This window comes from Colletotrichum paranaense (genome assembly GCF_030867605.1).
Source record: "Colletotrichum paranaense strain IMI 384185 chromosome Unknown Scaffold_14.1, whole genome shotgun sequence".
Lineage (NCBI taxonomy): Eukaryota > Fungi > Ascomycota > Sordariomycetes > Glomerellales > Glomerellaceae > Colletotrichum > Colletotrichum paranaense.
In genome coordinates this window covers 862547-875044 of record NW_026848972.1, presented here as the reverse complement: position 1 = coordinate 875044, position 12498 = coordinate 862547, and the positions used below count along the sequence as shown (strand labels likewise).

Genomic DNA, 12498 nt, shown 5'->3' with positions numbered 1-12498 from the left:
TAGCGAGTTCGAGCGACGCAAGACAAACGCTGAGTGAGGCGCAGACATCAGAGATTCGTCACCAACTCTATGACAAGCAAGGACTTCGGGAGTGGTATGAAGACGTTATCGAGTTCCTTCCGGAGGGACCACAGGCAATAGACCACCTGTCCAGATACAAGAAGCGCTTGTTGAGGGCCAAGACAACGCGATATCGAATTCGGGAGTACGAGCTGCAGAGGAACGAAACAGACGGCACACCTGTGAACCGAGACTGACAAATGTCTCCGAAGAAGGCTTCTGTCATCAAATATGGTGGGCATAGACTTCATGGGAGAGATCACTCCTACGGCAGTGGGACGGATTCAAAGACAGGTCTCACTACGTACTGAAAATAACTCTTCAAATAGGAAAATTTTATAACCTTGATTATTTGATGTTTATCTCCGTAAAATTGGTCCAGCACCCGGCTAGGTAACTTATGTGCCTTTCTGGAGTACCGGAAAGTACCTTCTGGTCCAGTAGAAGAACAAGGTTTATTTTATTCCCAGGACTTTGACAGACCGTGGCTGAACTTGCCGCCTTTGCAAAACTTAATGGTAGCTAGACCGAGTAGCCTGTTCCACGCTGTCAGGGCACCTTGTTATCGAGGACATCCAAGCGATTTTCGTGTAGAGTCACAAGTACGAGAATGCAGTTTGAAAAAAACAGTGTGGCGCCCACCCAGCAGTTCCGTGCTTGCCAAAGTTGATGTAGAAAAAGGAGGGCTCGTGCAATGCTTTCTTCAGTCAAATATTCTCATTCACTCATTCACCTACCCCAAGTCATGAAGCTAAAGTAATTTTCTCTCCATACCACTCTAATAAGCCTACTCTCGATGAAAGAGCTCATCTAGCCTGGCTGCCTCTAGCCTCCGCGTGCCCAGCACAGCCATGCGTTTCTTGCTGCGCGGCGTAAAACGCTTTGGCGGCACCCTGAACATGTTACCCGGCGATAGGGGCACGGGCAACTTCTAGTCGCCGCGTGCGGCTGCCGCTGCCGTTGCCGTAGCCGGTTTTCGCGGAGCGTCCTTGTCGTCATGGCCGGACGCGAGGCTGAAGACCCTGTAGACCGAGCGGTTGGCGCCGAGGAGGCACACGCGTGCCGGGACTTCGCCGCGGGCGTTCGTGACATTCTGTACGTCCATCCGTATCGGCGTGAAGGACTGGTCTTCGGGGAGTGTGGTCGTGACGAGCCCTGTCTGAATTTGTTTGGTCAAGGGTGTAGAGACTGGTAAGTCGTTCTCTTGGTAGGGAACATAGTTGATGGCGGGAGACTGTATAGGTACCATGATGACATTGGCGGGGCTTCCTAGAGAGAGATTTAGTAGAAGCCTTACTGATGAGCTAAAAGATATGCAGGTCTTGGTGTACCTTGTATGTTCACGAGCAGAACTAACGTAGTGCTGTCCATGAACTTGACCTCAGCGATCTTGCCATTGTCTACAGATAGAGCAGCAACCGTCGTGGCAACGCTGCTGCTGATGCCGTTGATGATGCGGATAGATGTTCGGAATATGAAGACTATCAAGCTGTTAGTATGAGACTCGGCTTGCTCTCGCGAGAAAGTACTGACACTCTTGGTCCCGGCCCTCTCCAGTCAGGGCGGTAAAGGTGAGGCCATAAACTTCGTCCTGCAAAAATGTCAGTTATACGTGTCAACAGTTGAGAGATTTCAAGACTTACGTCTTGTCGTTCCGAGCACATGGTAGAGTCAATTTTTGCAATTTTCTGGCCCAATCCGATCTTTGTCGGCTGACCAAATCGAACGCTCCTTTTTTGTGCTTCGGCAATATCCTTGAAGACTCCATTTACGCGGGCAGTAAGGTAGTCGACGAGGAAGCCAACGTTCGGGAAGGCCTTCAAATATTCTTGTCCCTCTTCCTGGCGTTTGAGTTGGGTATCTAGCTCTTCGAGCATTGACTTTCCGCTTTCAGCTCGTTCCCAGTTCGCCGAGTAATCGTCTGTGGCTACTTCGTCCAAAAATATGGCCATGGGGCTCTCGACAAGGTAGCGCTGCACGTAGACAAGGACCTTGCTGTTCTCCATTGTAGCCTCCTTCTCTGTCAGTTCTTCGCTCGCCGAGTTTGGGGCCGCAAAACGGTCAATCTGGAACCGCATCCATGTAGAGAAGGCATGGAAGAGGTCCAGTTCGTCCATGACGTTCAGGAGAATCTTGTGTCCGACCATTGTGAGGCAAGATACGATATCCATTGCGCGAGTGATCTGGGCCACAGAGAAGCCAATGTCGTCGCGTGAGTCGTAAAACTGAGCAAGTCCACGCAGGCGGCTGAGGATGATGGCACATCTTTCCAACGACGGGAGTAAATTTTCATGGATCAAACCACGCAGGTTCTCCAGTCCTGCCGTCACAGCCTTATCCCATCGTTTGTGGCCCTTGAGATGTTGTCAGAAATGAATCACATAGCGAGAAAAGCGTCTACTTACGCGCTCAGCTAAACTGTCGACCAACCATTCTCGGAGGGGCTCATGCGCATGGCCAGTGACAACCGTATGGAAAAGAGCTTGAACAATGTTCGTCGGCCCATGTGCTATCTGTTCCAGGTCTCCCTCAACACTACGCAAGAACTTGGACGGTAGTTCTCTTGTGTTCTTATACTCTACTTGCATGTGGAGCTGTGTCTGCTTCACATAACGCAGCAGCTTCTGTAACGTAGTGAGTTTTGACGCCAGGAGAGAGATGTTGATGGGGGATGAGGGTATAAAGGGCAGATCCATGGGAACCAAGTATACTGCCTGGTCGTTGTCGGCTGAGGATTTCAGGAGGAGAGTGTGAGTGGAAACTTCTGGATGAGAGGCATGTTGAATGAGCTGGAGAACGCCTGGTCTGTACATGGAACTTGGAAGCGTGTATCGGAAGTCACCGATGATGAAGGAATCATAGATGCTGAGATGGAGGCGCCCATCGCTTGTGCCTACCACCATGACGAAGACTTGGTCACTATCTTCTGTGTTGAAGGGCTGGAACAGGAAGTCTATGCCAGTTCTCAAGGTGAACACCAGGCCATCTTCGCTAAAGCCACAGTCAGTAACAACATCTGAACCATGGCAGACTTCACTTACCCTGCACCAGCGCTGGAACTAGGTAGAGGACTGATATTTGGCAAGGCAGAGTCTACCTCCAAGAAGGTGAGTTCTCGGGGTAGATCCAACGGGGCCGGGCTGCCGGGCAAATTCAGCTCCTCTGACATGAGTTTTTGCCATGGCTGCGCAGGCGACTGCCGGGCCATCTTCTGCGGCCTGCCCACAATGTTGCGCGACCAACCGATGTGAGTGATGTTTGGCGTCGCTGTGTCGTCTCCACAGACGCGAATGTGATGTGCAGCCTTGTTGTTCTCCAGGCCCATCAACCTCACGTATCCGTCGCTCCAGCCAACAGCAAGGAACTGCCCTGTGATCAAATTAAAAAACAAGTTCTATAGATGTATTGAGTGCATCTTCGTACCATCTGGTTTCCATCTTACAGCTTGGGGCTCGGGAGCCTGTTGACCGGGCTTCGCGAACTGATGGATTTTGGACACAACGTGTTCCCTTGGGCGGTAGATCAAGAGATTTTTCCCGTGTGCGTCCCAACTGACCGAGAGGTCAACCGTTGGGTTACTGCATGGAAAGCCTTCGGCGACGCGGTGGTCGAATTTGGTATCGCTGTAGTGCCGTAGCTGCATGGCTTCATCCATTTCGGATATACGAAGCTATCCGGATTGACAGGGGAGTGGTGACGCCTCGAAGGACCATTGCTAGTCCCGTAGGACGATTTGCTGACAGAAATTACCAGATGTTTGGTTATTGAATTTCAGGAAATCGAGCTGTGCAGTCCGTAGTTCAATTAGGTATCGGCGAATCTGCTTCGCGCAAATAGCCGTTGTTGTTTGGAAGGTTCACTCACGACTTTTACAAATGTAGAAGTGAGTTGAGGTACATCAAGCAGGTACTCCGTACCTTACCTCTCAATCCAATGTCCGTTCTGTGGGAACTGCACCCAAGGTTGTACCTGCCACTGACAAGGATGAGTTAGCGCCCCGCGCAACACTGTGACTGCAAGACGTGGTGGATCAGCACCTTGATCGAAATGGAACACTTTCTTTTCAGTGCAGCAGTCAATTCCAGGGCAAAGATGATGTTAGTCGACAAGGTAAATAACTTCTTTTACTCGAGGCTTTCGCATCCCCTAGACTCTCTAAGATACGTTTCATTTCATGCAGCCAAATATCATGGCCGTTTCCCAGCACCGCAAGTCAACCCGCTGTTTGGAAAACTCATCAGTTGGCGCCGAGCTTTTGCTACCCCTGACTATCCCGCTCCAATCTCAATCTAAAAGTACCTGCATTCTATTCGATTAAGAAGTTGTCTGCGTGAGACTTGATCTCCTTCGAGAAGGTAACCTCCTCGTCCTCTTCAATCAAAGAGACAGTGGTAACCTAGTATGTGCATTAGCTTTCTGGGACATCAAACTGCCAGAGTCGTGACTTACATCAACATCGATGAAGGGCGAGGTCTTTGAGAACCTGACTGTCATTGGGAAGAAGTCGTTCTCGTCATTGGTCTCGGCCTCGAACTCGAAAGAACCGCTAGGGTTATCGTCCGAAACCGTGCCAATGTTCCACTCCAGCGAGTCGCCAGAAACCTCATACGAGGCATCAAAGCTCGATACCACAGGTTCACTGGCCTGGTAAGGGATGATCACGCTAACGTCCTTCAACGTGTCCCCGCCCGTCAGCTCGTACTCGACGGTTATGTTGTACTTGTCTGCATCCTTGTTGATCCAAACAGTGAATGTAATGGGGCAAGCGCTAGTATCGTCTGCCTTGGCCGTTGCTCTCCAACGCAGGACACCAACGGACTGGTTGATAGGGAAGCCACGCGCGGTGTTGCTCATCTGGATGGTCTTGGAGCTGTTGAAGAGGTTCTTGTCGACGTTGGGGTGCGTGCGGAACTGAGCACCGTGGGAGGCATTGGCAGTCAGGTTCAGCTTGACCTTTGTCAAGCTTGGGTCCGAGATACGAAGGTTCAGGTCACCGCTTATCGCAAGGGAGTTTAGGGCGCCCTCTCTCGACAGCTTAGCACTAATAGCTTCGTTGACCACGATGTGAATGGCGTCCCGGTCAAGAGTAGAGGAAACACGAGACTCTGCTGCAGGCTCGGGAACGTGAGCCGGGGTTGGCGTAACAAGCGGGGTATCATCGACTTCGGCTCCCATTTCGCCTCGAACGCGCTCGAACATGTCGGTGGTCTTCGACTTCTTGCCGAGTTGCATACCCTTGCCCTTCGGGGCACTCAGCCTGTAGATGTTAGCCAGTAGCCTCCGCCACGCATATCCAAGGGTCGCTTACTTGTTGAAGGTCTTGTTCTTCTCAGCTTCGTACGAGTCGTACGTATCCGTCGGGGTCGGGCGCGTAGGTGGGGTGTAAGTCGGGTAGTTGGGTGTTCTGGGCATTCCACCACCGACACGGCCAGCTCGAGCCGACTCTTTCCGCTGCATCTCCAGCTGCTTGGCCTTCCGCTTGCGCTCCTCTGTCGCCTCCAGCTCCTTGTTCTATTCTCACGATCAGTATCATGTATCTCAACATGCTGGGTATCGGCTAGACGGACTCGTGCGATGATCTCCTGGATCCGCTCCTCGTGACTCTCCATCTCGAGGAAGGTCTTGATCTGGCTGATGGTCAAGTTCTCGCGGTATCCCAGCGTTACCAGCTCATCGAAGGCGCTGAGAAGTTCGTATGCATTCTTCAGAATCTCTCTCTCGTCGAGGCTCTTGCATGTGCTGGTCACAACCTGAGCGAACAGGTGCAAGGAATCGATGTCTTGGAGAATGTTGGATTGGCGGTTGGTAATGAGTACCATGTAAAGCTCGTCCAGGGGCTGATAGACAAAGCGCACATTGTCTTGTTCAACGGTCGTGTGTTGGGTACCGCTGTCGGCGAGCTTCGGGAAGGACGCGAGGAGGGCTTCAATGCGGGATCGTGGCATCTCCCTGAATTGGCGGGAGAGGACAGCTTTCCCGCCGCGGGTGCAAATCGAAGCTGCGAGGACGACCTGAAGGTGTAAGCATGTCGATACGGAAAGTGCAGCAGCCGAAAGATTCCTCTTACCATTTTGACGGAGTATGATGAGAGGTATAGGACGAATTGGAGATGTAGGTGGACTGTCGCAACTCGACTTCAAGGTCCACGCCAAAGGAGGGACCACACTGGGAGCTTGAATATTGAGGTCGGAATTGTGAATCTGGCCAGTGCACTGACCATGCTACCTTACGTACAGCAGCTGGGGCTAGTCCAAAAGTGGTAAAGCGGCAGCTGCCTCCAGAAGGCGCGTCAACCTGCGCTTACGGCACGTAGAGGGGCTGCACCTGGGACCTTTTTTTAAATTCCCACGCGCTTTGGTCAACTCCACCTCATCCGCACTGCTTGGCCTCAACTCGCCATATCCATACTCTTTGTTACCAAAGCTTCCTTTCCTCCCTCAGTCCATACCTACGAAGACACCTTGAAACGATAGCGTACCGGAGACTCAGATCTCTAGGCATACGAATCACTACCGACGTGACATTCAACCGATACCTGACTATTGAGCTTTTGTCAGCGCCATCGAGCGGACATCCGAATCCTTACAGCCCGAACCTGCCAGACAAAGAGACAAGCGTCCCGACAGAGGCAACGAAATACCTACCGCGAACCCGAACATCGCTCTACAACTTCCCAGTTGTAGCAGGGATGACTACTGAAGCAGCCCCAGCCCTGGGCCTCGAGGGCCAACTCCACGAGGAGTATATCGACTACTCGGAGGACGATTCGGCAGCTCCTGCTGTCGTCGTAGAAGGCTCTAACATCACCTCATTTCCTGCCAACGCCCATCCTGTCACCGATGAAGTGGAGTACACTGGAACGAGCGCATTAGAGCCAGACAACCAGACCATCGGCCAACAGGTCGATGCGGAGATCGATGCTATTTCTATCGCCGCCGATGCCTCACTACAGCCAGGCGACCTAGACCCCACTAATGAGCTTCAAGTGGATGGCGTTGATTCTATTAGCGCGATAGAAGCTGAAGACTCTTACGTGAACGAAGATGAATCTCTTGCCTACGCCGATGTTGCCGAGCCTGAAGATGGGTTGGCCGCCGAGAATGAGATTAGTTGGGAAGACGGCCCGGCAAACGAGGAAGACGCAGCTCAGAACGAGGAAAATGAGCACGAAGACAACGAGGTCGAGGACGGTCAAGACGAAAACAGCCAGGATGAGAGCCACATCACTCTTGAGAAAGATGAATGGCAACTAGTGAAAGAGAAGGAAGGCCTGCCACGAGGCGGCTTGAGCCCTGCGAACAGTGCTGAGGAACAAGAAACGGAAGCCCACGAAGTCGATCAAGAGCTTGCGGACTCTTCAAACGATGCAAACAACTTGGACGCAAATCTTGACGTATTTGACGTGGCCGATGTTGATGCTGGCGTAGATGAACAACAAGTTGCTGAAGCCGACAATACGGAAGTCAATGACCTGCACGAGATAGACTTCAACGACGGCGGCAACATAGCAACAGTCGATGCTACAGTGGGTACCAGTGATACGCGTTCAGAGCATACTCCAGAATACCAAAAGATCGATGGCGATTTCCCGACGAAACAGGATGCTGAAGATCATCCCATGGGCGTAGATACGGAATCGCAGCCCGAGGATGAGCTTGAGAGCATCATGGGCGTTGCCGACGCTGACCAGGCCAATGATGAGGAGAATCATGATGATGTCGTCAACGCCGACGACTATGACGCAGTTGCTGAAGACTTGTCTGTTCCCGAGCACGTGGAATTCGATGACGAAGTTCTTGCCGACGTGCGATCGTCCGTATCGGCTGAGACGCCGACTCACGAAGAGATGGAAATCCCCGTTATCACTGTCTCGTACAAGGGCATCGACTATCCATTCTTCTATGGGTCCCCAGACAGCCAAGGCAAGGAGTGTTTCTTCAATGATCTGACTCTATTGCACTGCAAAATGGAGGGTGTATTGGCAGGCTTCCGTCGAGAGCTTGCCAATGAGTTGGGCCCTTTTGACGAACTTGTGTTCCAAATCGACGAGCTTGGCCTTGAGTTCACTGAAGTACGTTCTCATCCGCCTGAAACACAAGCTCTGCTAACATATCCAAAGTCCAGCCAAGCAGAAGTCTTCTCGGACATCACGTTGGGCCAGATAATTTCCGTGTTTGACTCACTGGTCAAAAACCAGAATGCCGATGCATCCAAGCCCCTCTACGCCTACTTGACAACGCGGCCGAACTGCAAGAAGCGCTGGCTTTCGCTCGTTGACGATGCCTACAATGGCAAAGGACTCGATGAAATTAGCTACTATTTCGCATCTCGCGCACAGAGCGAGGTACTCGAGATCATGGATGATGAGCCTGACCTGATAGGGGAAGAAGATAACGCCGATGCTGCCTCTTGGCCGCAGTCTCCCGCCGTGAGTGGACATGGTGAGCACAATTTGGACGAGGCTGAAGGCGAAAATGAGGAGATCAACGAAGATGACGATGTCGGCGATGGCATTACCGGAGAAGACGATATCCAGTCGCAAAACGCACTTGAGGAGAACCCCTTGCAGCAAGACGAGAGCGCTATCTCGATGCCGGATGCTGAGGCTACCATGCTTGATACCGAAGCTTCTCTGATGGACGAAACCACCGCAGTTGCAGACCTGAGCGTTGTTGAAGACAGCGGTGACGTGGAAGATGCAACGGAGGATCAGCAGCCCCAAGAGAATGGGGAGGCAGGTAAAGACGACCTTTCTCAAGTCACTCAATGCTTCTTCCCTAATTTCTGTCTCTGCGCCACTTGCACTTCGACCTTTGTCGCAGACCAAATGGCGGAGGAAGACGACTTTCGATTCGAGACCTTGGTGCGAGTGGCCAAGGAGTCTGCTCGACAGCGAGGGCGCTCTCTCTCTAGCAATTCGCATTTGGCGCTTCCCAAGAGACTCCTCTCGCGAAGAACGTCCCGCCATTTGCATTCTTGTTCAGATTCCAGCATTACATTTTCTTCGACTGCAGACGCTGACGCTAGAACCCAAGCTCCAGAGATTGATGAATCTAACCCACTCGCCTCGGAAATGCAAGACGCAGCTGTTCTCGGCACTGCTATTGACGCACAGAACACGTTTGACGACGAAGAAGCAGCAATCATCGCAGACGAGATCGTCGAAAACGCCAATGAGAGCTTCGCAGAAAAGGTAACCCCCGATACCAGTGCCACGTCTACCTTGAACGGCGACGAAGAGGTCACCTACGAGAACGAGCTTGATCTCAACGCCGACCTACCTGAAGCCGAGGTTGTTGAAGCCGAGGTTGTCGACGAAGATGATGGGCTAGCGGAGATTGACTGGAGAGAATTCTCCGGGCAAGGGGATGACGAGATTGCCGTAGAGTCCCCTTCAGCTTCTGGCAAACGCCAGAGGTCGGATGTGGACGACCTGCTGGATGCTGAAGCTCAACAAGGTACGCTCAAGAGGCTCAAAAGACTCGGAACATGATGAGCTAACTTAGTGCTAGACGTCAAGCGTCGTCGCCCATGAGCTTTGGGTAACATCCCAACTAACCCCCCTTTGGTGTGTCACTCAACGCGACCGGATCTAGGTCCACGGGGCTTCCTCTTCCCGCCGTAGACCAGTCCGGCGACTAGGCCACAAAACAGCCTGGTTCCATGATCACCAACATTTAAAAAACATGGATGATACACCCGGCAAGTAGGGCATCGCAATCGGAGCGACCATATAGCCCTCGAGGTAGGTTTCCAAAATTGTTATTCCCACTGACATACAGCTTTTCCAATTTCCAACCATCCCCAGGCGGTGACCTGGCAATTCCATGAACGACATACCCTTAATGCCGTCCTTCCCCGGAGCTTTCGATACCCCCTCTGTTCTTTTGCGATATTGGTGGATTCTGGCGTAGAATGGGTCTCAAAAGCAATGCGATCATCTTCGTGGTTATGGTCGATCTTTCTTGTACAATAAGACGTCTCAAGGATTTGAGGGGTGGTCATGGATGTGGTCACCAAGAACGGCCCGCTCAACAAGGTGAAGTGTACGTCTGTCTTTTTTCGAGAAAGAGTTGGACGAGATCAACATCTGCATCCGTTGGGATATCTACTTGATGATCAGTCACTTTGGGGCTCTGGCTCGAAGAAGAATATTTCAGGGCATCGAGCTGAGGCGTTGATTTTCTCGAACAGAGCAACCGGAATAGTTATACCTGAGTTATCTGACGAAGAATACGCATATTCTACTTGCCTTGATGAGGGGCTTTGCGTGTCATTGTCTAAACAAGCGGCTACACTCGCACCTGAGCTTCATTCTCCTTAAATGTCATCACAGTCACAGTCTGGCCGTTAAGCCATGTCAATACTGAACTGGTCCTTTTGCGCGAACGCTTCTTGTTCGTCTTATAGTGCGCCTCCATGGTTTCTCGAAGCTGTTCTAGGGCTCCCTAGTAGACGTCCAGGAGCCATGACAGCATGAAGATTGGCACGGGGATATAAGCAGTCAGCCCCCCACACCCCTTGCAAAGGCAGAGCTCCAGCGTTTTCTGCAGGTGATTGAGAGCTAGCAGTCACTGGGGAGGGAAAGTATATCACGGTTTTGGGTGAATTAGCTGGTAAGATTAAGGTCTGCCAGTGATGGAGTTTTTCTGGCCTTGTTAGAACTCTGTGTGTGGTAGTATGGGCACACACATAGTCGCACCGTCACAGACGCTAATAGCTAGGTATCCGTACTCAAACTACATATATTAAAAACGTTGCAGACGTGTTGATCAGGTACGGAGAGTGATAGAGTTCCCCTTGAGTAGTTTGCTGCCGTTGGAAACTTGGACGGCAAACCCCCTGGAACGGTGACAAGACGTGGGAATCCCTGCTATTGTTCTGTCCGATTTTTTTGCGACATACGCTCGTTCGTTTTCTTCTTCGTGTCTCGCTTCTCCAATTCCTAAGAGGACAGATAGTGGTAGACTTACGGGTAGGTCGCCTCCGTAACCGAACTTTTTGGGTGGTGGGCTTCGTTTCGACGACCGTTCGCGCTTAATGCGCTACCTCTACCGTGGTTGCCACTTTGCTTGAGCCCCCCTCTCTACTCCACCTGGTCTTCCCTCCTTCCAGGGCCGTTAATTGAAATGTATGGGTTGCGGCAGCGGAGGAAACGAGCTGTCAGTGACAGACGCATTTCTCTTGCTTGATTGTTTCTAACGGCTCGGATGGGGGATCCGGGGGACGACGTGAGGGCTAGCTTGAGATATTGACAGGGGAGCGAACGGTCTCGCATTTCGAGTTAAGTGAATGGTACTCCGTATCATGGCTACCGTTTATCACTTGTATTGAGCCCAATCCGCATTACCTAGGCACCTAGGGCCGACGGTCCCATGTGAAAGGCAAAAGGCGTTGGTCACGAGTTACGGCATGGGAATCGCGCCTTTCATTCCTCTTGTCGTGGGCACTCTTACCTAAGATATGGTAAGGGAAATCAAGGGTCTGACACGACGAAAGGGCTTGGAAGGGCTTGGGATGTATGGAGGGGGAAGGGGGCAGACGGGCAGAGTCTCCAGTCATCTGCTTGATGGCTGACTGATCAGTGGTACCTGAGTCTCTCTATCTCACTGTCTTTCAGGTGGATAAGAAAAGACAGAGATAGAGACAGAGAAACGGCAGACCGTCGCCGGCTTCGGGCCCTATCGGCAAAGCGGACTCGAGATATTCCCGTCCGCTGGGTGACAGACTGGCAAGATGGGCAGTGACGAGTGACGACGACGGCTTCCGCATTAAGGATGCGCGGTAAGGATGGCCAAAGAGTGAGATGGTGGCTGTGGCTGTTGGTTTAATTAACGAAGGCCAGTTTTGGTGGTCGTGTCGAGACCCGTGGGTGCCATTGTGGGTTCGGAGGGGGACCTGGGAGACAGCGGACGGTGGTGCCCAGTCCAGGGGAGGAGGGAAGCAGCAGTCACCAGTCACAGTGTCATTCGTAATGAACCTGTTTCAATGGGACCCCACATGGGTTGTGAGAGAAAAATAGAAATGCCGATTTCTCTCGTGGATCGGATCTTCGTATGGAGATTTGCAGGGGTGGAGGAGAAAGCACTGACTTGTTGTGTACGGATAGTGTCGACTGATGGCCGAGAGGACCAAGCCTCCTATCATTTTTCGTATAGGCCCTGCTGTTCACAGGGAAGAAGGGTGATATTTCTTTGCTGTGTATACGTACATAACACTGAAGACATTATGCCAGTGGGTGTTCATTGAAGGTTGAGCGAGAGTCTCCTGTAGGCTGTACTCTGCTGACTGCAGTCCGTTTCGTTCAGGGGTTCATGGGCTCAGCGTGGATCGAGGACGAGACTAACCAAGGAACCGCCCCTCAAGACTGACACTCCAGGAGGAGAAGGTCTGGAGACTTGGGGAGACTTTGGGGGGAGTCGTGGGAGTTTGCTGCCA

At 51.9% G+C, this 12498-nt stretch overlaps 3 protein-coding genes across 3 annotated transcripts; 1 reads left to right on the top strand and 2 right to left on the bottom strand.

The window, feature by feature from the left end:
* Window positions 1-991: 991 nt before the first annotated feature.
* CPAR01_14132 (anaphase-promoting complex component Cut20/Apc4) lies at window positions 992-3715 on the bottom strand (the record flags this gene model as incomplete). Its single annotated transcript, XM_060498383.1, has 7 exons — window positions 992-1329; window positions 1392-1541; window positions 1594-1651; window positions 1704-2414; window positions 2466-3051; window positions 3102-3429; window positions 3484-3715. 7 exons carry the CDS (start codon window positions 3713-3715, stop codon window positions 992-994), a joined length of 2403 nt encoding a protein of 800 aa, XP_060343117.1.
* Window positions 3716-4366: 651 nt separating this feature from the next.
* Window positions 4367-6130, bottom strand: CPAR01_14131 (adaptor complexes medium subunit family protein; the record flags this gene model as incomplete). Its single annotated transcript, XM_060498382.1, has 5 exons — window positions 4367-4456; window positions 4510-5317; window positions 5369-5571; window positions 5628-6071; window positions 6128-6130. 5 exons carry the CDS (start codon window positions 6128-6130, stop codon window positions 4367-4369), a joined length of 1548 nt encoding a protein of 515 aa, XP_060343116.1.
* A 618-nt stretch (window positions 6131-6748) lies between these two features.
* Window positions 6749-9595, top strand: CPAR01_14130 (uncharacterized protein; the record flags this gene model as incomplete). The annotated part of the gene is made up of 3 exons (XM_060498381.1): window positions 6749-8131; window positions 8180-9518; window positions 9573-9595. The coding sequence occupies 3 exons, from the start codon at window positions 6749-6751 to the stop codon at window positions 9593-9595; spliced, it is 2745 nt and encodes a 914-aa protein (XP_060343115.1).
* Window positions 9596-12498: the final 2903 nt, after the last annotated feature.